The 25,420-nt window shown below is 43.6% G+C and overlaps 1 protein-coding gene across 2 annotated transcripts; it reads left to right on the top strand.

Moving 5' to 3' along the window:
• The first annotated feature begins 26 nt into the window (after window positions 1–26).
• Window positions 27–25,417, top strand: HSDL1 (hydroxysteroid dehydrogenase like 1). Of its 2 annotated transcripts, none has more exons than XM_037816268.1 (5): window positions 27–112; window positions 9,747–9,978; window positions 11,399–11,844; window positions 12,057–12,284; window positions 22,792–25,417. In XM_037816268.1, exons 2-5 carry the CDS (start codon window positions 9,759–9,761, stop codon window positions 22,888–22,890), a joined length of 993 nt encoding a protein of 330 aa, XP_037672196.1. In that variant the 5' UTR covers window positions 27–112; window positions 9,747–9,758; the 3' UTR covers window positions 22,891–25,417. The 2 variants fall into 2 exon arrangements, with proteins under 2 accessions (XP_037672196.1, XP_037672197.1); XM_037816269.1 differs by having other exon boundaries at window positions 54–112; window positions 6,359–9,978.
• Window positions 25,418–25,420: the final 3 nt, after the last annotated feature.

Genomic DNA, 25,420 nt, shown 5'->3' with positions numbered 1-25,420 from the left:
GCGCGCGTGTCACGTGGGGACTCGGCCCGGCGGCAGCTGCGGCGGCGGTGACGGGGGCGGTGGCCGCGCGGCTCCGGGGGGACCAGCTCCGGACACTGCGCGGGCTCTGCAGGTACCGCGGCCGCCGCGCCCAGACCCGCAGCCGGCCTTGGCGCCCCTGCCGCACTCCAACCCCCGCCCTGAGACCCCCTCTCTCCCCCTCGGACCTCGCCGGGGCCTGGGCCCGACCCCTCCCTCCGCACCCCAACCGCGCCCCCGGCGATCGGCGCCCCCTCGCGCCGTTTGGTCCCGCGGGTCTTTCGGGCCCCCCGGAATTCTCTTCGTTCCATCCTTCTCTCGGAACCCCGCCCACAGCACCCCCCCCCCCGTCGGGACCAAGCACTCCCAGCCTCGTCCCCCCAAATCCCAGGGCACCCCTTTCCCAGACTCCATCTCCGCCCGCCCCGGCGCTGCACACCCAGGGGACCCCCTCCTGCTCCTCGTCGTCCCCCTCCCCTTTAGGTCCCGGCGCATTTGGCGGCCCCACCCACCCCAAGCGCGGGCCCCTTCTCTTCCCCAACCCCAACCCGGCCCTCCCTTGAGAGGCTTTAAAATCGCCCTCTGCCGCTGCCTCTTGAGGTTCGTTTCTGAACGATTGGGTTTGAGTGGGATTTTGTTGTCTTCTTTCTGAATTACAGAGACAATTAAGAATAATAGAGCGCCTAAAGAAAGCGCACCCACGATTACTGCCGCCCCGATCATTTGTTCAGCCGGGATTTCCTAGGGACCCGCTCTGCTGGGCCCTGCCGGGGGCTGGAGGGGCAGGGTGGGGAGGTGAACAGGAAGATGCGGCTCCCAGCAACCCAGCAAACGGCGGCGTCTGTCGGTGATTACAGCACGAGTGTGCACAAATGACGGGGGGGTGGCAGCCGGGCCCAGGATTCACAGACCTGGATCTGAATTCCCGCCGCTTCTTGGCTCTGTGGTCCTCAGAGGTTACCTCTCTAAGCCTCAGTTTCCCCTTCTGTCACCTGGGGTGATTATAACCCAACCTCATAAGGCTGATGAGTGAATCAAGTCAGGTGGTAGGAATAAAGCCCTTGGCAGAGTATGGCACAAGTCCGCTCTCAGTTTTAACTCTGAGTACTAGGAGAGCCAGTGGTGAGCACTGGGCACTGAGTATGTGGCTGGTAACTCAGGTTTACCCAGCGCATTCGTTCCAGGCTCTGTTCTAAGCCTGTATGTGCATCACCTCCTTTAATCCTTGCTATCGTCTCAGGCAGGAGCTCTTACTGTTACCCCCATTTTTACAGATGATGTAAGGGAAGCACAGAGGTGAGGTAACTTTTCCTGTACCAAGGACACACAGCTCTTGGATGAAGGCGACTGCATTCCCTTTTCAGAGCCTGTGGTTTTAATCACTATACTAGTTAACGCTCCAGGGACATAGGGTTCAACAATTCTATTATTAATTTTTCAGGTAGATTTTTTTTCTTGAGATAAAATTCACAAAACATAAAATTTACCACTTAAAGTGTACATTTCAGTGATTTTTAGTATAACAAAGTTGTGCAACCATCATCACTGCCTATTTCCAGAAAATTCCATCACCCCCAAAAGAAGTCTGTACCTGTTAGCAGTCACTCTCAGTTTCCCCTTTCTCCCAATCCCCTGGTGATCACTAGTCTACTTTCTGTCTCTGTATGTTTGGCTTTTCTGTACATTTCATATAAATGAAGGCAGTCAATGTACAGTCCTTTGTGTTTGGCTTCTTTCACTTAGAGTGATGTTTTCAAGGCACATCCATTTTGTAGCGTGTATCAGTACTTTGTTCCTTTTTATGACCAAATATTCCATTGTCTGGATAGACCATATTTTGTTTGTTCATTCTTTGTTGATGGGCATTTGGATTGTTTCCACTTTTTAGCTTTTATGAATACTAATGTGAACTTTGGTGTACAAGTTCTGGTGTGAGCCTCCGTTTTCAGATCTCTTGTGGAAATACCGAGGAGTGGGGTGCTATTATTATTTTAATTCCTGCTGCACAGAGAGAGTCATGAAACTCAGGTGTATTGGGTCTTGGATGAGAATCCAGGTTTCTGACTCTGTGTTGCTGCTCTTTCACCACTGTTCAGTTAGTGGTATGTCAAGAATTGGCAAAGGAAGTCAAGGAAATTCCAAAAAGTTACTATATACCCATATGTTTTTCAAAGTGCTGATAAAAAATTTCAGAAACTTCTTAATTTTTTTCTCCTCGTGAGTGAAATTTTGATATGAGCATGAAACAATATTTGATTTTATTTAGATTCTATTTATTAAATAAATACTGTAAATATTGTATACAAATGGAGCACTGTGCCAGCTGCTATGGAGGAATATTAAAGCTGCCTGAGATCCCAGCCTTACACCATCACAAGGTCCCAAGAGGATTCAGGACTTAAATCTGAAAAGCAGAACTCTTAAAACTTAGAAAACAATATGTGAAAATATCTTTATGACTTGGGACTAAGGCAGGATTTCTGAAAACAAACAAAAAAATCATGAGCACAAACTGTGAATGAAAAAGACTGATAAATTGGACTCCATTAAACTTAAGACACTCAGTTTATCAAAAGCACCATAAAGAAACACAACATACAGAAAACATCTATCTAGAATATGTAAAGAATTCTTATAATTCTGAAAGAAAAACAGTCATAGAAAAATGGGCAAAAGGTAGGATCAGGTGTTTCATAAATGAGAAAACACAAACAACACATAAAAATCGAAGAATTTCAGCCTTATTAGTAATCAGGGGAACTTGAACCCGTGGCTGCTCTGTGGCCCAACCATGCGACTCTTAGGCACATCCATCCCTTTGAGAAACTCTTGCACGTGTGCCCAGGAGACGTGGCTGGAATATTTGTGGCAGCTCTGCTTATAATTGTACAATAAAACCAAATGGATACTGTTGAGCTGTGAAAGTTTGTGAATTACCACTACTGGTATCATCCTGGATGAATCTCTAGAACAGTACTGAGTGAAAGAAACAAGTCACCAAAGAATACCTGCAGTATAGAGCCTTTGTGTAAAGTTCAAAACCAGGCAGCACTGAACACTACTCTTGTTTCCGAATACATGCCTGGGGGTACAACTATCTTTAAAAAAAAAAACAAAACACTGAAAAAATAAACAGACCAAAAAAGCAGGGGAATGATTCCTGGGAATTTAGGAGAGGGTTACCTCCGGAGTGGAAGAAAGGGATGTGATGAAGGCCGGAGCATATGGGGTTTCTAAAAATACTGCTTTTATTTGTTGAGTAGGGTGGTGGCTGCTTAGGTGTTGTGCTTTGTTATTCTTTGAACAATTCGAAATAGGTTTTATATATTTTTATATATATTTCTCAAATTTTCTTAATTAGAATTAGTTTTAGAAACATTTCCTGTCCCCAGGGAGCCTATGCTTTAGTTGAGGAACCAAGGTATAAACAAGTTAATCATTTAAATAAAATCCAAAGCAGTCTGTAATAAGTGTCGGACGGGTACTAGAGGCAGAGAGGAGTTCAGAGGCGAGATCAGTGCCAGGACTTGGAAAGGGAGGGGGTTCCTGGGCCTGTAGTCCCCAGAGTGCTGACAGCAGGCAGATTTGAAGTCCATCTGAGATAAAGAAGTAAGATTCCCTATGAAGTGAGCATCTTTAATGAAAATAAAGCCCACGGCCCTGGAGCCTTACTGAAAAGTTGGACAGTCTCTGCTGCTGGTGGGTGCGGGTGCAGGGGGGCGGTGAGGAGGACTCAGGTCCCCCCATTCAGGAGTCTCTGAGGGTACTTGCTGGCTCCTGAGTACACTTCTGAAGGTTTTGGTTTTAAGGGGTGTGGCAGAATTTGCAGCTTGTCTCTTTACTCTCTTAAAAGCTAGACTGCCTGTCTGCCTATCTATCAATCTATCTGTCCACATACCTATCTATTTCTTTATCGGTTTCCTATTGCTATTGTAACAAATCGCCATAAATGTAGTGTTTAAAACAGCATGCATTTATTATCTGAAAGTTCTGGAGGTCAGAAGCCAAGAATCCTTCTCACTGGGCTAAATCCTTCTCACTGGGCTAAAGTCAAAGTGTCAGCAGTGCTGGTTCCTTTCTGGAGGCTCTAGGAGAGCCCCCATGTGCTTGCCCCTGCCAGCTTCCAGGTGTTGCCAGCACCCCCTGGCTTGGGGCCATTCCTCCATCTTCACATCCAGCAGGGGAGCATCTTCACATCTCCCTCTGACCTTGCTTCCATGGTCAGTGGGTCATCTTTATCTTCTCCTGCCTCCCCCTTACAAGGACATATGTGATTCCGTTTGGGGCCCTGCTCTAGTTTGCTAATGCTGCCGGAATGCAAAACACCAGAGATGGATTGGCTTTTATAAAAGGGGGTTTATTTGGTTACACAGTTACAATCTTAAGGCCATAAAGTGTCCAAGGTAACACATCAGCAATCGGGTACCTTCACTGGAGGATGGCCAATGGTGTCCAGAAAACCTCTGTTAGCTGCGAAGGCATGTGGCTGGTGACTGCTCCAAAGTTCTGGTTTCAAAATGGTTTTCTCCCAGGATGTTCCTCTCTAGGCTGCAGTTCCTCAAAAATGTCACTCTTAGTTGCACTTGGGATATTTGTCCTCTCTCAGCTTCTCTGGAGCAATAGTCTGCTTTCAACGGCCATCTTCAAACTGTCTGTCATCTGCAGCTCCTGTGCTTTCTTCAAAGTGTCCCTCTTGGCTGTGGCAAGCTCGCTCCTTCTATCTGATCTTATATAGTGCTCCAGTAATTTAATTTAGACCCACCCAATAGGCAGGCCAACACCTCCATGGAAATTATCCAATCAGAGTCATCACCCACATTTGGGTGGGGCACATCTCCATGGAAATACTCAAAGAATTACAATCTAATTAACACTGATAGGTCTGCCCACACAAGATTACATCAAAGATAATGGCGTTTGGGGGGACCTAATACATTCAAACTGGCACAGGCCCACTGGGATAATCCAGGATAACCTCCCCACTTCAGAATTCTTAATCCCATCTACCAAGTCCCCTTTGCCATGTGTGGTTACACATTAGCAGGTTACGGGGATATGGGTGTGGACGCCTTTGGGGCAGGTTTCAGTCTGTAGCACTATCTGTTGTTTGGTTGTGGTCCAGTTTTTCTCTTTTCTATCACATTTGCTTTATTTTCTTTAAAAACGTTTTGGCCAGTCTACTTTATGCACTTTTACTATCCACCCCAGGTCTCATTCATTTGGGTAACTTGGTGATGTCTGTGCTTCAGCCAAGACTTTTCTCCCAGAACTGATATGAAGGGTTTGGGGTTTGGTTTGATTATTGCTCCTTACCTGCTCAATAGAGTCAGCTAAACTATAGAGCAGGATACCGTTTCAGGCCACAGTGGTTGTTCTTCGCAGAGGTGACCTTGCTCTTTGCAGTTTTGATCATAATTCTCCCGTGACACTTTTGTCGTTGTGTTGTTACCTTTGAGTTTTTAATGAATACAGCCCTGGCAAATAGAACCCTGTAGGAGTAGATAGTGCCTCCATGTCAATAGGGAATTGCTCCTCTTCTGTTTTGGGGACAGTTATGATTTACTATTTTCCTCTACTTTTTTCTCTCTCTTTTACTGACATTATAGATTCCTCCCGAGACAAGACAACAAAACTTTGTAATACCTTTTTATAGGTAGATTTGTATGGGGACCAGAATTCTACTGAGTTCTAGTGTTGCTTTCTAAATAATGGGTTTCTCTTAAGTTATAGGCTAATATTTTAAACTATTCAATCCACAGAAAAATTAACTGGTCAGACTCCCCAAACAAGTTAAATGTAGCTTGACATCTTTACTTATGTTGGTAGGCATCTAGTCTTTTTAATGGGTAATAAGCTTCTTTAAAACAGTTTCAGCATAAGGCCATGAGCTTTACTGGAATTTAAAGGCTTTGAGGGGAAGAACAGTATTCATTTTTCATTAGAGAGACTCATTTTCCGTTGTGTATTAAAGGGAGGGGAAGAGGCTTAAGAGGATGTAATGCATCTATAATTTTCTGCTATTTTCCATTTCTGGTCCATCAAAGTATGAACAAATGCAAGGAAAGATGAGATCACATTTTTATGTCAAAGCTAAGGAGCAGTCCCTTAATCCATCAGCCCTCTTTTGATAAGATATGTCGGACTCTGAGCACATGGAACTGCAATAGGAAGATTTCATCCCAGGGTCTCTCCTGACGAGATGGGGCAGAAGCAAATGGGTGGCTGGGCCAGGGTGGGGTAGGGACCCCTTGGGACAGCCACCTTCAGTCCACTCTGCCATGGGTGCTTCTCGTCTGCTGGGCCTGAGCAGGAGGCACACAAGGTTTTTCTTTTTGTAAAGGTGGCCCCCTCCTGCGTGCCTGCTGCGTGGGGACTGCCAGCCGGACAGGAGGACGGTCAGCCTGGGGGCGGCAGCTGGAGCCAGGCAGTGCACTCCTATTCGGCATTATTGAGCTCCTCTTCTATGCTGGGGATTGTTGAAGGTGCCTGAGGAACACGGAGGAAGAAGATTTGGCCACTGCCCTAGAGGAAGTCAGCCTGCTGGGGGTGGTACAAAACCCACACGATGAGAATGAAAGGTGCATGGGGGGAGGAGAGGGAAAACGTTTACTGGAGAGTCCTCTCATCTCCCCAGATACTGCAGGACAGCCTTCTTCTGCCCTCCCTCAGCCCCCACAGAGGCTGCACGAGTGGTGCATGCCTGAGCTGAGGGAGGCCGCCAGAATCTCCACCAGGAATTTGGAATAGAGACACCAAGTAGTGTTGGCTTCTTGACCCAGAAGTTCAAGTGGACCCTGCAGGGGAGCCGAGGAAGGTGGTTTGCAAAGAGAGAGAATGAGCCAGAGAGAGTGGTTAAGGGAACAGCCATGCATCTGCTCTCCCAGGAGGCCCTGCCGCTTGCCTGTGCAGTGTCCCTGAGATCTTTAAATTTGCATCCTTTAAGCTACTCTGAATGGGTTTTTGTTCCATTTGATGAAATGTTCTTGAAGGAAAAAAGGCCCATAAAGAGGGGAGCATGTCCCACCAAGCCTTTGAAGGGTGAGTGGACTTTCACCAGATGAGATGAGGCTGTTTTGAGTTTAATAAATGCTTTGTTGCCTATGTGGGAATTTACGGCACGAGACATTTTGTGTTTCCTTAATTAAAAAAAAAATTATCTTCGTTTCAAATAGGGTTTCCCAGCTGAGCTACAAGGGAAGTGGAAAGGAATTTGTTGCTGGTTTTTGTTCACAGGTTGGCCCTAGGAGAAAATAAAGCAGCACATCTCCACAGGCCCAGAGCTGGCAGAGATGTGTGAGAGAACACGTCAGGGCTAGGGCTCAGGGCGGAAGACGCGGGAAATCCCTCCCTGGGCAGCCCCCTTGGCTTCAGTTATTTAAATTCCTGAAAAACTTGTGTTTAAGGGGGAGGAGGCTCCCTTTACACGGTTTCCCAGCAGTGTGAGGTTGCTCCACGACACGTGCTGACCGCTTTCTTTTTAGCTGGGACATGACTGTAAACATGTCGTGCGGTGAGTTTCCCCAGCAGTATTGCGTTCGCTGCTGCCCGTGGATGCCGACCTGCGTCTTTCATTGAACACGCCTGCGTGCCCCTGGTCAGCAGGCTCGCCCGACGCACGGCCCCCATCAGCAGGGCCTTGGCGCTTTGCTGACCCGGCAGAGCCAGGGACCGCTGGCGCGTAGGCACGCCCTCACCGCTGGTGCTGGAGAGCTTCAGGGGTCATCTGTGCCAAAGAACGAGCGGTTTTGTGGACGATCTTAACTCGGAATGCGTTTTAAAGGATTCAGGAGCAAGACTGAGCAGGAGGAGGCGGACTCTTCAGTCCCAACTTCATTGATCTTGTTCTCTTATTTTAGGAAATCTTAGTCTGGTCCATGAAGAAAAAGTACCTCAAAGGAGCATTTACTTCACTGTTTGTATATTAAGAATGTTTTATGTACTTCATAAATGTTTATAACTGCAAGTATTCTTTTTAATTTTCTTTTTGTGATGGATTTTGGCATTCTTATGGTAGGCATTTTACCTCTAGAAGATAAAGGGACGCAACTTTAGTTATCTTCCGTATTGTCATTTGGGAAAAACAATTTTCTAACTCTGGGAGCATTTTAAAATATGCATTTAAATATGTTAAAGTTTATTGAAGCTTAATTTTGTCCCAAGTGGATGGTAAGATTTAAAATTGTGGGTCACAATTTGAATTTGAATTTGCATCTGTTGATTCTGCTTAATTAATAATGCCATGTCAGCTTAATTAGTAATATGGTAGCAAGTTAAAATTCACCTTAGTGTGGAGCATTTAGGAGTCCCATTGCCTATCTATTTCTTCATTTTTCTCATATTTCTTTTGTATGTTTTGTTGGTTTGCAATTGGACACATACACTTACATATTCTGCATTTTTTTCATTATTTTATGTGCCTTTTATCACAGTGGGGTGTCATTCTTATACATGTTCCATGTCAGTGATTAATTTATTTTCCCCAACTTTGTTCATTTTTTTTTTTTTTTAACTCAGAAAAATTCCATTGCGGTGGAGAGGAAGGGGTTCTCTCATTCTCCTTAGGGTTGGGTCTAGTTTTGCTGTTATCTTTGGGTGTATTCTTTGTTCAGGACACTCCACCCCCCACCCCACCCCCCACTATTTTAATGGGATTTCTGTAAGAGGGGTGCACTCAGAAGTTATATATTTCATCTGTTTTTTGGCTTACAATCCATTTTCTGTATACTAAATGCTGTATCCTTGTGTTAGTGTATATCTGAGCGCCTCGTAATTTAATCATGGCTTGTCATGGCCTTTGGATAGCCTGTCCCTCACAGCTGTCCCCGCCCCATTCTGGCTAGGATGCAGTTCACGTCCCTTAGTCGTGCCCCAAGGCCTCTCGTGACCTGGCCTTTGTCCACCTCTGCATGGTAATCTCGGATTGGTCAGATGCATTTCAAAGTACTTGTTGATAAGTCCACAAGGCACGATTATTTCATTCCTGTGTGAATCTGTCACAGTCCCCGGAACATAGTAAACGCTTGCTGCCTGCACACTTACGAGTGTTGGGCTTCTCTTCCCTCAGACCTACGGGGCCAGGCAAAGATAATGGTGCCCAGATGAAGTTAGTAAGATGGAGATGTGCCCCCGCTAGCACTATTTGAGAAATCCAGTTCTTCAATTTTGGGGGTGTCTCTTTTTGAAATGTACATTTTCCACTTACGTTGAGGTCTGTTAAAGCTTGGTCTTATCTCATGTGGACTGTGGCACTCTGAGGCCAAGGCTGTGACTTAATACCACCTCTGTTTCTTCTGCTTGGTCTCTACACACGTGGGAGGTCCCCTGCGCTTACTGGTTACAAGGGAAGCAAAGAAACAAACCCACCGCTCTGCTGTAGTATGAGTCACATATGATCTGCCTTCCGTTATGTTAGACAAGGCGCTTTTTTAGCACACAGAGCAGATTGTGTTTATTTCCCAGTGTCTGGGTTTTAGTAGGAATTTGGTAACTCTTGGTGGTGTTGCTCAATCTCCTGGGAAGAAAAGAACTTTATAAGCTACAGTTATTAAATAATGAGATCATAAATTGACTGATGTAGATCTGTGGGCTACAAGCATCTGAAAAATCACTGTCATTTGAATGAAAATTTGTCAGGATCTAATGGCCCCAGATGTCTTTGTAAACTCAAACTCTGCATGCTCGTTTAACTTAGTAGGCAGTGAACATCTCTCTCTTTCCCTTCCCTGCAGGCTGCCATCACCATGGCTGCTGTGGACAGCTTCTACCTGCTGTACAGGGAAATTGCCAGGTCTTGCAACTGCTATATGGAAGCACTGGCCTTGGTTGGCGCTTGGTATACGGCCAGAAAAAGCATCACCGTCGTCTGTGACTTTTACAGCCTAATCAGGCTGCATTTTATCCCTCGGCTGGTGAGCAGAGCAGATCTGATCAAGCAGTATGGAAGATGGGCGGTCATCAGCGGTAAGACATGAGAGAGCAATTCTTGCCTAATTTAAAAATCACACTCATCTTTTCCATTTAAGTTACAGTTTAAGTCAGATGCATGAGTCAAGGAACTGCTGAACTTAATGGGATATTTTCACAGGAGCATCTGACAGAAAAATAAAACATACTACACCTGTTGTGGTTATGTTCACATTTTCTTACTGACCTCACTTTAGGAAGAATTTTCCTCCTGATTTTTATCCTTCTTCTGCCCTCTCCTATTCCCAGTCTTATTACAGATTCCCTTTCCTAGCCCTTGGTTTTCCTTTTTTTTACAGTTCTGTTTTATTGAGGTATATTCACATACCACACAGTCATCCACAGCGTACATAATCAGTTGTTCACAGCACCATCACATAGTTGTGCATTCATCACCACAATTTTTGAACGTTTCCATTACTCCAAAAAAATAAAAATAAGAATAAAAATAAAAGTAAAAAAGAACACCCAAATCATCTCATCCCCCCAATCCTACCCTATTTTTCATTTAATTTTTGAGCCCATTTTTCTGCTTACCTGTCCATACACTGGATGAAGGGAGTATGAGCCACAAGGTTTTCACAGTCGCGCAGTCACACTATATAAGCTATATAGTTATATGATCATCTTCAAGAATCAAGGTTACTGGTTTGCAGTGTTTTCTTCCAGCTATTCCAAAACACTAAAAACTAAAAAGCGTTATCTATATAGCACATAAGAATATCCCCCAGAATGACTGCTCAACTCCATTTGAAATCTCTCAGCCACTGAAACTTTTTGTTTCATTTTGCTTCCCCCTTTTGGTCAAGATGACTTTCTCAATCCCATGATGCCAGGTCCAGGCTCATCCCTGGGAGTCATGTCCCACGTAGGGGGAGGGCAGTGCATTTACCTGCTGAGTGGGCTTAGGGGGAGAGGCCACATCTGAGCAACGAAGAGATTCTCTGGGGGAGACTCTTAGGCACGCTTACAAGTAGGCTTAGCTTCTCTTTTGCAGTAACAAGCTTCATAAGGACAAGCCCCAAGATCGAGGGCTCGGCCTTCTAAATTGGTAGTCCCAATGCTTGTGAGAATATCAGTAATTCCCCAGGGGGGCAACTTTAATATTTCCGCATTTTCCACCAGCTCTTCAGGAGGGCAGCTGTAAGTTTGAAAACATTTTCTTCCTGTGTCACAGTCAGCTTGGTGAAGGTGAAGCGACTCTTCATTGGCCTCTGCAGGTGCCTGGGAGAGGATTTAACTGGCATGCATCATTCACACTGAGTCGACATTGTCCTTGGCCGATAAATATTAGAACCTGGTTTATTTCAAGTGATTTTTTTTTCTCTGACTAAATGTGGAAATGGGTTATCGAAGGTCCTTTCTCGAGGTCACACCATGAAACGAGCATGCTCAATTTTCCTGGCTTGTATTGTAGGTGCAACCAATGGGATCGGGAAAGCCTATGCCGAGGAGTTAGCAAGCCGAGGCCTCAACATTGTCCTGATCAGTCGGAACAAAGAGAAGCTGCAGATGGTTGCCAAAGACATAGCTGACACCTATAAGGTGGAAACCGATATTATCGTTGCGGACTTCAGCAATGGCCGTGAGATCTACCTCCCAATCCGAGAAGCCCTGAAAGACAGAGACGTCGGCATCCTGGTGAATAACGTGGGTGTCTTCTACTCCTACCCCCAGTATTTTACTCAGGTCTCCGAGGACAAGCTCTGGGACATTGTGAATGTCAACATCGCCGCGGCCAGCCTGATGGTCCACATAGTGCTGCCGGGAATGGTGGAGAGAAAGAAAGGCGCCATCGTCACCATCTCCTCCGGCTCCTGCTGCAAGCCCACTCCCCAACTGGCTGCGTTTTCTGCCTCTAAGGTGATGTATTCCTTATTGGAAAATGGAGTCATGGCAGGAGGGAGCATTTATTACCATTGCTTGGTCAGGCTGGTTGAGCAGTTTGTCAGCCTCTCAGTTGGCTTATCTGTATTTTTTCTTGAAATGATAATAAGCAAGTCTTTTTTATTCCTGAATTTTTTTCAGTTTTCTGAAAAATTAAAAGTAAATCCTACCCTCCTCTGTTTTAACAGGCTTATTTGGACCACTTCAGCCGAGCACTGCAATATGAATATGCTTCTAAAGGGATCTTTGTACAGAGTCTAATCCCATTCTACGTAGCTACCAATGTGACTCCACACGGCAGCTTTCTGCACAAATGCCGGTGGCTGGTGCCTTCGCCAAAAGTTTATGCACATCATGCAGTGTCTACCCTTGGAATCTCAAAAAGGACCACGGGATACTGGTCCCATTCTATTCAGGTATGCTCTCAGCTCTCTAAATTAGGATAATGCACCCTAAACATTTCTAGATGGCACATAGGAATCTGATTAAAGCCTGATGTTGAATGATGAGAACGATAAATTCTGATTCTTAACCTGACACTTAATGATTTTGGTTAAGTCACAAAATGCTATTTTGTGGAATTATTATATTAAGAATATTCGGAAGTGCAACCTATATGATACCTACAAGATGAAATATTTGGCTTTAACATACGTAGATGATAGCATTATAAAAATGCTAAGTATATGGGGATTTCAACAGAAAAAGATTCTAGTAATGTTTAAAGGGTACTGCCAAGCAATAGGGTAATCTGAAAATCATAAAACTGTAAAATGGGTCTTTACTTTATATAACCATTATGTTCCATAATGTCTCAGTATGTTCTTGGACTCATTTATTCAAGAGGCATAGAATTTTTTTTTTTTTTTTATTTTATTTTATTTTTTTTTTTTATGGAATATTTTTCCATCTTTTAAGGTCCCCTTCTATTTCTTTTAGTAGAGTTATGTAGTTTTCTTTGTATAGGTCTTTTACATCTTTGGTTAAGTTTATTCCTAGGTACTTGATTTTTTTAGTTGCTATTGAAAATGGTATCTTTTTCTTGAGTGTCTCTTCAGTTTGTTCATTTCTAGCATATAGAAACATTACTGACTTATGTGCATTAATCTTGTATCCCGCTACTTTGCTAAATTTGTTTATTAGCTCTAGTAGGTGTATCGTTGATTTCTCAGGGTTTTCTAGATATAAGATCATATCATCTGCAAACAATGACAGTTTTACTTCTTCTTTTCCAATTTGGATGCCTTTTATTTCTTTGTCTTGCCGGATTGCCCTGGCTAGCACTTCCAGCACAATGTTGAATAACAGTGGTGACAGCGGGCATCCTTGTCTTGTTCCTGATCTTAGAGGGAAGGCTTTCAGTCTCTCACCATTGAGTACTATGCTGGCTGTGGGTTTTTCATATATGCTCTTTATCATGTTGAGGAAGTTTCCTTCAATTCCTACCTTTTGAAGTGTTTTTATCAAAAAGGGATGTTGGATTTTGTCAAATGCTTTTTCAGCATCTATTGAGATGATCAATTGATTTTTCCCTTTCGAGTTTTTAATGTGTTGTAATACATTGATTGTTTTTCTTATGTTGAACCATCCTTGCATGCCTGGAATGAACCCCACTTGGTCATGGTGTATGATTTTTTTAATGTGTCTTTGGATTCGATTTGCAAGTATTTTGTTGAGGATTTTTGCATCTATATTCATTAGGGAGATTGGCCGGTAGTTTTCCTTTTTTGTAGCATCTTTGCCTGGTTTTGGTATTAGATTGATGTTAGCTTCATAAAATGAGTTAGGTAGTGTTCCATTTTTTTCAATGTTTTGAAAGAGTTTGAGTAAGATTGGTGTCAGTTCTTTCTGGAAAGTTTGGTAGAATTCCCCTGTGAAGCCATCTGGCCCTGGGCATTTATTTGTGGGAAGATTTTTGATGACTGATTGGATCTCTTTGCTTGTGATGGGTTGGTTGAGGTCTTCTATTTCTTCTCTGGTCAGTCTAGGTTGTTCATATGTTTCCAGGAAATTGTCCATTTCTTCTACATTATCCAGTTTGTTGCCATACAGTTGTTCATAATATCCTCTTATAATTTTTTTAATTTCTTCAGGATCTGCAGTTATGTCACCTTTTTCATTCATTATTTTGTTTATATGGGTCTTCTCTCTTTTTGATTTTGTCAGTCAAGCTAGGGGCTTGTCAATCTTGTTGATCTTCTCAAAGAACCAACTTTTGGTGATATTTATCCTTTCTATTGTTTTTTTGTTCTCTATGTCATTTATTTCTGCTTTAATCCTTGTTATTTCTTTTCTTCTACTTGGTTTAGGATTGGTTTGCTGTTCATTTTCTAGCTTCTTCAGTTGATCCATTAGTTCTTTGATTTTGGCTCTTTCTTCCTTTTTAATATATGCGTTTAGTGCTATAAATTTCCCCCTTAGCACTGCTTTTGCTGCATCCCATAGGTTTTGGTATGTTGTGTTCTCATTTTCATTCGTCTCTATATATTTAGCAATTTCTCTTGCTATTTCTTCTTTAACCCACTGATTGTTTAGGAGTGTGTTGTTTAACCTCCAGGTATTTGTGAATTTTCTAAGTCTCTGATGGTTATTGACTTCTAATTGTATTCCATTGTGGTCAGAGAATGTGCTTTGAATAATTTCAATCTTTTTAAATTTATTGAGGCTTGTTTTATGTCCCAGCATATGATCTATTCTGGAGAAAGTTCCGTGAGCACTAGAAAAGTATGTGTATCCTGGTGATTTGGGATGTAATGTCCTGTAGATGTCTGTTAAATCTAATTCATTTATCAGATTGTTTAGGTTTTCAATTTCCTTCTTGGTCTTCTGTCTGGTTCATCTATCTATAGGAGAGAGTGATGTGTTGAAGTCTCCCACAATTATTGTGGAAACATCAATTGCTTCCTTTAGTTTTGCCAATGTTTCTCTCATGTATTTTGTGGCACCTTGATTGGGTGCATAGACATTTACGATTGTTATTTCTTCTTGCTGAATTGCCCCTTTTATTAGTATGTAGTGGCCTTCTTTGTCTCTCAAAACATCCCTGCATTTGAAGTCTATTTTATCTGAGATTAATATTGCTACACCTGCTTTCTTTTGGCTGTAGCTTGCATGAAATATTTTTTTCCATCCTTTCACTTTCAGTTTCTTTGTGTCCCTGTGTCTAAGATGAGTCTCTTGTATGCAACATATTGATGGTTCATTTTTTTTGATCCATTCTGCGAATCTATATCTTTTAATTGGGGAGTTTAATCCATTTACATTCAACGTTAAAACCGTGAAGGCATTTCTTGAATCGGCCATCTTATCCTTTGGATTATGTTTGCCATATTTTTCCCTCTCTCTATTAATATCCTTTATTGTACCCATACCGAATCTCTTTAGTACTGAACCTTTCTCCAAGTCTCTCTGTCCTGTCTTTGTTTCTCTGTCTGTAGGGCTCCCTTTAGTATCTCCAGTAGGGCAGGTCTCTTGTTAGCAAATTCTCTCAGCATTTCTTTGTCTGTGAAAAATTTAAGCTCTCCCTCAAATTTGAAGGAGAGCTTTGCTGGATAAAGTATTCTTGGCTGGAAATTCCTCTCACTCAGAATTTTAAATATATCGTGCCACTGCCTTCTTGCCTCCATGGTGGCTGCTGAGTAGTCACTACTTAGTCTTATGCTGTTTCCTTTGTATGTGGTGAATTGCTTTTCTCTTGCTGCTTTCAGAACTTGCTCCTTCTCTTCTATGTTTGACAGTGTGATCAGTATATGTCTCGGAGTGGGTTTTTTTGGATTTATTCTATTTGGAGTTCGCTGAGCATTTATGATTTGTGTATTTATGTTGTTTAGAAGATTTGGGAAGTTTTCCCCAACAATTTCTTTGAATACTCTTCCTAGACCTTTACCCTTTTCTTCCCCTTCTGGGACACCAATGAGTCTTATATTCGGACGTTTCATATTATCTATCATATCCCTGAGGTCCATTTCGAGTTTTTCAATTTTTTTCCCCATTCTTTCTTTTATGCTTTCATTTTCCATTCTGTCATCTTCCAGGTCACTGATTCGTTGTTCAACTTCCTCTAGTCTTGTACTATGAGTGTCCAGAATGTTTTTAATTTGGTCAACAGTTTCTTTAATTTCCATAAGATCATCCATTTTTTTATTTAGTCTTGCAATGTCTTCTTTATGCTCTTCTAGGGTCTTCTTGATTTCCTTCATATCCCGTACTATGGTCTCATTGTTCATCTTTAGTTCTTTGAGTAGCTGCTCTAGGTGTGTCTCTTCTGGTCTTTTGATTTGGGTGCTTGGGCTTGGGTTATCCATATCGTCTGGTTTTTTCATATGCTTTATAATTTTCTGTTGTTTTTGGCCTCGTGGCATTTGCTGAACTTGATAGGGTTCTTTTAGGGTTTGTAGACCAGTTGAAGTCCTTATCTCTAATTTATCAGATCTACAGCTTCGTGGAGTACACTTTCTCTAACTAACCAGCAGGTGGCGTCCACGAGCCACCTGTTCTCCACAAGCCAGATCTCCCCTGCTTAGCCTTTTTGGTGAGTGGGGGAGTGAGTCTTGTGGGGCCCAATTGGTGTACCAAGCTTGCGTGTGTAGTTGGTGTTGCCTGCCCTGTATGTGGGGCGTGTTTCTGGGCAGTCGGGGAGGGGGGGTGGCCCTAACAATCAAATCTCCCTGATGATCCTAGAGTTTTGAAGCTGCTGCAATAGTCTAATCCTTCAGTTCAGTCGTGCCACAGTTTGTCTCTGCCACTGACCCACAAGTCTTTGGTATTGGCGTATGGCTCCTGAGACTTGCAAGTGGGCCCCTCTTCCAGGCTGTGCACCCCGGGTCCTCTGTTGAGGGATGACTGTGCTATGTCACAGGTGAGTGCCGTCCCCCCAGGGCAGTTCTGGGCTGCTGGGCTGTGTTGGGAGGCTCCCAGTCTGCTCAAATGATGGCTGAATGGGGCTCTGTTAATTCACACTGCTCCCCCTTCCCAGCTCTGGGACATTCAGCTGAGGTTGCAGGGAAGGCTAATGTCCACGCCCAGTTTTGTGGTGTGTGCCTGTTATTTGAAGCACTTCCGTCACACTGGGTTGTCTGGGGCAGCTCTGGGCTATGTGGCTGGCGATGGGCAGGAGTGTTTCCTGTCCACCAGGATGGTGGCTGTGAGCGGACACCCCCCTTTTCTTGGGAAGTTGTGTTGTTTAGTGAATTTTCTCAGCCACTGGATTATTGCCTTTTGTCTCAGAGCTCTCGTAGTTCTGCTCTTGACTTGACGTGCCCAAATTTCAATTCTTTGAAGCTTTCTGTATTGAGCTTCTTAGAGTAATTGTTTTAGAAAAAGCAAAAAGGATTTAAAAAAAAAAAAAAAAAAAAAAACGGCCCTCCTCAGAGATCTAATGGGTTATTGAAATGCTAATAGACAAAGCAACCAGGGCCAGTAAGGAAAGGTGCACAGGGCAGAGAGATCAGCTTTGCTTCGGGATTTGCATATGCGCCTCAAGTCCTGATCTCCGCCCTTCCCCTTTCTGTGTTCACCAGAACTCCAAAAATCCTCTGCTTTTATTTTGGAGTTTTTCGAGTTGTTTTTTTTCTATGCCTGTCTCCTCTCTGCTGGGCTGGCTGCTCTCAGAGTCTCTGGTGTCTGTTCTCAGTCTATCTATGGTTGGAGTTTGAATCAGTAGAATGAGTTTCCGATAAGAGCAGCCACTGCAATTCTCCCTTCTCCTTCCCGGAGCTGACAGCCCCTCCTCCCCCGGGACTGAGCCTGGCAGGGAGGGGCGCGGGTCCCCTGGCTGCAAAAACTTACAGATTTCGCTGATCTCAGCAGTTCCACGTTTTCATGAGTGTTGTATGAAGTATGCCCAAAGACAGATTGCTCTGTGGTGTCCAGTCCACGCAGTTCCTGGCTTTTTACCTACTTTCCTGGAGGAGTGTCCTAGTTTGCTAATGCCTTTCCATGCATGTGGGCTGCTCCGCTCTCCCAGCCCTAAACCTCTTGACTCCAGACCTCAACCTCCATCTAGAATTTTTTTTTAAAGTTTGTCCAGCCATGACCAAGATACAGGTCTTTTAGTATTTTAAAGAATAACTTTAGTACATATTTGAAATTTTGATTCTAAGTATTAGGTCAAGAACTCAAAATGATTTATTATGATAGACTTGTATTTCTTTATCTGGCACAGCTGTAGAGTGCCCTTGTTTAGAATTTTTTCCTTTAATATGTAGAGTTCTCTCTCTCTTTTTTAAACTTTTTCTTTTGAAATAATTTCAAAGTTGCAGGACAGGTGCAAAAATAATACAGACCTTACACAGAGAACTCCAGCCCCCTAGATTCCCAGATCCACTGATTTTAACATTTTGCTACCTTTGCCCTTCTTTTTTCTTCCCTCCCGCCCTTCTCTCCCTCCCCCCATCATACTCCCTGAACAGGATACTTCCATGCACTTTTCCTTTGAACAAGGAACAGTGTTGTTCTAATATCACTACCTTCTAGGACTAAAACCTTCACATCACCCAAAACAGAAACTTTGTACCCCTTAAGCTGTAACTCCCCAGTCTTCCTCCCCAGCCCCTGAGAACCTCTAACCTACTTACTGAATGTATGAATTTGCTTAATCTTGATGTTTCTTTTAGGTGGAATCATAGAATGTTTGTCCTTTTGTGTCTGGCTTCTTTCACTCAGCATCATGTTTTCAAGGCTCATCCATGTTGTAGCATGGATCAGAGCTTAATTTCTTTTTAAGGCTGAATAGTAACTTCCTATTATTCCAGGTTGAATTTTGCAGACCTAAATTTTGTCAATCCCGTCAATCTCTAGTCTGTAAGAAATTTATTGTGTGAAATTTGATACTTCGTCAGTTTTATTTTGTGCTATTTATTTCCCTTGGTCTTCTATATTATGACTTAGGCAAGAATGATAGTTTGTATTTATCTCTTGACAGATCTGGTGATGAATTGAAGGAAAGGGAGGATCAAAAATTATTCTCAGGTTTATGTCTTCAGAAACTCAGTGGTGCCATTTTCTCAGATGGGTAGCACGACAGGAAAAGAGCCAGTTTGGGGGGAAAGAAGTACAGTTTTACTTATGTTGGATTTGAAGGTCCTGGCAAGTATTTACAAGAAGAAGTGGAATTGGCAGGGGGATAGATGGGAGCTCAGCCAAGAGGTCTGCATGGGAGACGAAGTTTTGAGGGTCATCAGCATGTAGCTGGGCGGTGTGCCGTGAGAATGAGTGACATCATCTAAGGAAAGTGTGTCAAGAGAAGAGAGCTTGGTCAGAGTCGCAAAGAACTCCAGCTTTCAGGGCTGGTGGAGGAAGAAGATGCAGCAAAGGAGACCGAGCAGGGGCTGGCAGCCAGAGGGACAGTAGGAGGACAGGAGGGTGTGGTGTCATGGAAGCCAGGGGGCAGGGTGGTTTTAAGGTGGAGGTGGTTGTCAGCGCCAGGTGATGCCAACTGTCATGTAACACAAGGTCCAGGCATGCCTGTTAGGCTTAGTATCTTGGAAATCTTTGGTGACTTTGACAAAAGCAGTTTTGTAGAAATTTTAGGCAAATCCAGAATCCAGAGTTGACAAGATGAGGAAATGGAGAACATGGTTAAAGTAAGCTCTTTCAAGAAATAAGGCTCTGCAGGGATGATGAGAAATGGATTTGGGTCCAAGGAAGGTTCTGTTTGTTTCCTAGTTGATTTATTTGGCTCGGGAGAGACCTGACTATACTTAAATGCTGCAGAGCAGGAGCGTGGGGGCAGGAGAGGCTCCGGAGGGGGTGGGAGGGTTAGGGCCAAGTGCACAGGAGCAGGAACAAGGTTTGAACTTAGAGAAGAGCTGGAAACCGAGGGAGGGAGGGAGAGGAGAGGGTGGGTGTTTCCTTGGAAGCTGAGGGAGCTCCATCTGGTGGCTCCCGTGAGGTAGCAGGTGTGTGAGGAGGGAGGGTGAGGGGAACGGAGTCACAGATGTGCAGGGAGGGCGAAGGTTTGAAATAATTGTGAAGAAAGGAGAGTGGGACAGCTGGGGAAACGGAGGTGACGATGGGCCGAGGACTGAGGGCGGCTGCAGTCCGCGCAGGCCGCGCGGCTCTTCCCCAGCGGCTGTCTTGGAGAGGCGTCCAAAGCACTTTCACAGTGTTTTACTGAGAACATAACGTTTCGAGTGTTCGTTATTAAATACAGAAAGGTGGTTTGCTCAGTTCACAGAGGTGCAGGAATGTGTTTCCTCCTTCCCCAGCACATCTGACTATGTCATGCTGTCCTCATTGGGGCATCAGTGGCCTTTCCAAAAAGGAGCAGCCCCAGAGCGATTTGCAACCACTGCTCATTCTGTTCTGTCAGGCACTATTGGTATAATGTGGCAATTTTATCTTGTTGTATTACATCAAATTGTCTTAGAAAAGATTTGCAAGCTAAAAGTAGAAAAAAATGATTTGGACTTACAAAACAAATTAGAAAGACACCAAAATGTATTGCTTTAATTAAACTAATTATCATTATTGATTCTGGAAGCATTTTATGTCATTTTCACAGTAGGCACTAGTGAACGTGCCTGTTGTCAGCTTCACAACACATGGTGCAGCTGACGAGAAAGAAGAGCCTTTCCGTTGTAGCTTTCCCTTCGTAACTCTCGATGGAAAGTCCAGAAACGTTCTGGCATGTGTTTCGTTGAAACACAATTGACTCGACGACTTGGCCCATAACGCTCCAGCTTATAAAAATGGGGCTCTGCTCGCTACGATAGTGCTTGATCGGAGAGCGGGAATAGACTGGGGGGTCTGAGATTTCTAGGTTGGGGTCACATTCTATTCTAAATTAGTACCTGTTTTTGATATATCTGTTCACAAATATTGTACATGTGTGTGTGTGTGTGTGTGTGTGTGTGTGTGTGTGTGTGTGTGTCTATTTATGTAGATTACTATGGCTGAAGGAAAAGTGGCATTTGGGAGCAGTGGAGCTGGGTGGGACCAAGAAGGCCCTGGGGCTGCATGCCAAGATTGGGGTGAGGGGTTCAGAGCCAGACCAGAGGACCCGGGGATGGGTCACAGCCCATCCCCTCTGCCCCCTTTCCCGCCCCACTTGGAAAGGGGGACCGTTACTTACACATGCCCAGAAGCGTTGTTTGCAACTTTGGCATGACTCCAGTTTAAGGATTCTAGCTCATGTTACTTGGGATCTTTTCCATTCCCATTTATTCCTTACTTCTTTAAGTTCCACAGGCCTCAGTCTCTGGGGAATGTCTGACATTTGCACTTTAGTTTCTCATGTAAGTTTCCAGCCAACTTCCTGGTCCTTTCATCATCTTGCCTGGGAGTCCCCAAGTCTTGGGCAGCAGCTCTGGGTCTCCTTGCAGGGGAGGGGACTGGCCTCTGGTCAGGACCTCTGAGCATGGATAGGACCTTACAGAACCAGAAATCCACCACCTTTGCCCCCTCTTACTTCAAGGTGGGTGCTGTCCTTGTAGCTCCTGGTGGGAGAGACTTGGCATTCCTCCCTGGTAACTGTTATAAACTAAACCAACGGGTGACTCAGCACTGATAGTCTGTCGGCCCACACCCAGAGGGTTGGATTCTCTCCCTCCGCTTCCAGGCTCCCTTTCCACCAGGCTTTTCCCACCCTGTGGCCAGGGTGCCAAGATCCTCGCGGAATGAGCCGGAATGGCACCTCCTTGGGGAACTGGCAGAACATACCAGATGTTCCCCCGGCACAGACAGTGGCCATGGATGGAAACTAACAGATTTTTAGATGCTCATCCCTCCCCCACTAAATAAATATTGAGAAAATGAGTAAAGAAAGTCACCTGGAAGGGGGACCTGATGACCCAGGCTACCCCAGGCGCTGAGTTTCAGTGGCACCCACCTGCGGGGCCCTGACCGAGGGATCCCAGACAGGCTTCCAGGTGGGCTTCCGTTATGTCCTGGGATCTAGGCTGCTTCGCTGTGGGGCACAGGCTCCGAGGAGCCCATCCAGGCGTCTTCCCGACAGGATCCTGGCTCTTTGAAGGGGTCTAGAGTCACTTCCCCAGAACGTTACCCCTGGCTCTGCATTGCAGCCCGGCTCCTGCTCCCTGGTGGCTGACCTGGAGCTTCTGCGGAACCCCTGTGGTTACGGGGCACACCCTTCCGGGTTCATGTGGGACCTCCTTGGTAACCTGTGTGGTTAAGGCTAGAATTTCAGCACTGCCAGGGGGCTTGTCCACTGCGCTTCCTTATGGTACAGAAGTCCCAGAGTAGCACAGATTTTCAGCCTCAGCATGATTGGTATTTGGGGCCCAGTAATTCTTTGTGCATTGCAGGATGTTCACTAGCATCCCTGGCCTCTACCCTCTTGGTGCAGGGAGCACAGCTCTCTAGTTACGATAACCAAAAATGTTTCCTGACACTGCCAAGTCCCAGATGTGGGGGGGATGCCACAGTAGCCCCAGTTGGGGTCCCCTTGAGCGAGCAACATAACAGGGTGCCTGTCCCTGGTCCCCTCAGCCCTCCTCACTCACACCTCAAATGCTGTCCTAAGGTCCTGGTGTTTTTGACTCAGCTCTCTTATTTAACGTAGAACCATCGTGGCCCTCAAGCCCGGTTTTCTCATACTGTGACTGTTACCAACTACCATTTATTCCTGGAATGATTTTATAACCCTTAACCAAATAAGCAGCCTTTTTCTATCACATTAAATAAAGATAGAAGTATTTTACTGCCAGTGGTCTGTCTGGCCTCATTAGAGAAAGAGGGCGGGGATGATTGTGTTTCTGTTCCCCATAGAGTCTAGTGTAGGGTCTTATACCAAAACCGGTGCTCAGTCTGGTAGCACCGAGGTGTTTGTGTTTGCCTTTGTGGCATTTCCTGTGGTGGGTGAGTGTATATTGGGTTAAGTCATGTGCGGATCTTAGCACTCTTTCTGTCAGCATTGGTGGCTTTGGGTTCTAACCTCATAACCTTTTTCTCTTTCATTTTTAGTTTCTCTTTGCACAGTATATGCCCGAATGGCTCTGGGTGTGGGGCGCAAATATTCTCAATCGTTCTTTACGTAAGGAAGCCTTGTCCTGCAAAGCATGAATTCAGATGGTCCTTCAGGAAGTTTTGCCAACTTCTGGAACCTACAGTATTCTGACATTTGGAAGAACTCAGTTGACCTTATGTATTTTCTTTTATAACTGGTTATTTAGCCCACTGTTGAGTCATCATTTGCAAAGCAAACGTAGTAGTTGTACAGAAGCTGTGGAGAGAGCTCGAGGGTCATGTGGATGGCACTGACTACCTACCGCCCGGGTGGAAGGACACATTGGAGAAACCTGAACATCCATATGCCTTTTCCCTAAGCTGCTCGGAGTTGTGTGATGTATGTTCTGTGAACCAAGGCAATCTGAAACTGAAATTTCCTTATCATATGAAATATACTTCTATTATGTTTTTAAGGGAAATTTCATTAGATGATTACAGTATTGGTTTTCAAATGTTCATCAGGAAAGACTATTTAAAAGCAGTATTTATAACTAAGATTGCTGATATTATTGGCTGTAAAAATTTATGTGTATTATGTTGCATAGCTCTAGTTGTTTGTGTATGAAAATGCTGCTGTTCAATTGATATTTCATTAGAAAACCGTATGTGTTATGTGTATTGTGTGTGTCCGAGTAATTTTATTTATGAGTGAAGTATTTTAAAAAAGATTTCTTGTCAAGATGGCTTAAAATGGAACCTTATTCCTTTTCATCCTAAACAAGCCTACCCAATTTTATGCTCTTGGTTTGCCGGGTATAATGTTACTTACTGTGTTCTGTTTCATTTGTTTGTTTTAATCTACTGTTGAATTAGTTAATTCCCAGATTTGGACATGTAGTGGGTGACCCTAAGTCATCTCTTGATTTATTCAGAAAATTATTGTGGATAAGTAGTAATTTCTCAGCCTATGTCCCATTTTATAACTGAAATTTAGCCCTTTAGAGCTTGTTTCATCTGGTTTTCAGACATTTTTCTATGTAATATGATTCCGATTCCAGTCCAGTAGCATTAGCACAAACATCAAGTATTTATGAATAGTAGTTAAAATAAGGACAAATTATGTGTGTGATGTGATGTATTTGTTGCATAATAAGTTAGAAGCTCATCCTTGGTTCGTGTAATGAATTTCTGCATAGAGAAGACTTTTATTGGTGTGAAGATTATTATGCAAACCACCCCCCCCACCCCCCATGTGAGTTAGCATTGAAACTTATCGGGAAACTTTTTTGGTTCAGGTCCTATAAAGCCAAACATTTTTGAGGACCGCATACTATGACATTATGCACATATTTGAAATTCAGAGTTTAATCTTGTGACTGACACAGAAGCCAGTAAATTGGTTGAAAATCAATGGAATTGTTTTCTCACGGGATGCTATTCCATTGTAAGTATGCTTAAGCACCCTTTTATGTCATAGACAGTTGTGTCAGTGACATTGCCTGGGGTGTTTCTAATGTGACTTGGACTCAAAAGATCAGTGGTGAAGTTCAGAAGCCTTCCCTTGTAGACCAGGTCTCCTTAATCTAAGAAGAAGATCTTAAATTGTGAAAAATTACATACTGGAGATACTATGGAACACTGGAAGTTTCGATGGAGTTATCTTGGAGTTATCTTTTGATGGAGTTATTTTGCCATATTTGATATTCCTTTACCCCACAATTAATCTGTGATCATTCAAACACAAAATTTTAAGAAAAATTGTGACTTCATGCCACATTGACTGGAATTTCACTGTGTAATAAAAAGCCACAACTTTACATAAAAATATACCATCAGATAATTATATCTAAGGTTAGGTGTTGAATCATTGTTATGTGATGACAATAAATAAACCATGTCAGTGATGTTTTAAAATTCTCTGCTTAGCAGGAGGACATGTGTCAAATGCTGACCCATGCAAAGGTGGTACAAGGTTGCCCATAGCTGTAGTGAAGGATCAAAACTTAGAATCTCCCTTAGGTTTTCTGTCTTTCATAACATACTTTTTGCCGGAGCTTATTTGAGAGTCTTAAATTGGACCATTGTTTGGGGTTGAGGTTTCTTATTAAGAGTGTGGGACATAAGAACCTTTGAAACTTAATCTGTGAACTGAAAATTTAACAACAAAAACAGCTGCTTGTGCTTCCTTTTGGAAAAGGTTTTGCTTCAAATGTTTGCAAGTGGTTATTTGGAATGAAACGCACATTTTTCCCCCCATAGAAACCACTATTAAAAAATTTCAAAAAAATTAATTGAACCTTTGAACTTCTGTAGTGACTCATTAAAAACTGATAATCAAGCAGAAAATTGTACATAATAATGTCTCTAGTAAATATTTTGAAGCTTCTAAGTTGTTTTCTTGTTCTCATTCTTCTGTTGAGTATGATGAAGACCGAGCCCTTTCAGTAGAGCTACTTCAGTGGAGTGGTGGGGATGAAAGCTAGGTTGGAGAGTGGGCTCAAGAAAGACTGAGAGGAAAAGAAGTGAGTCAGCAAGTAGACACAGCTCTTTTGAAGAGTCTTTTTTTTTTTCCAACCTTAATTACCTTGAAACTTTTGTCATATCTGGGAACCAGTGATTTAGATGATGTGTCCTCAGTCTTGAC

The sequence above is a fragment of the Choloepus didactylus genome, chromosome 22 (assembly GCF_015220235.1).
Source record: "Choloepus didactylus isolate mChoDid1 chromosome 22, mChoDid1.pri, whole genome shotgun sequence".
Classification (NCBI taxonomy): domain Eukaryota; kingdom Metazoa; phylum Chordata; class Mammalia; order Pilosa; family Megalonychidae; genus Choloepus; species Choloepus didactylus.
Note: the sequence above shows the minus strand (reverse complement) of the source record. Positions and strands in the feature narration are given on the sequence as shown.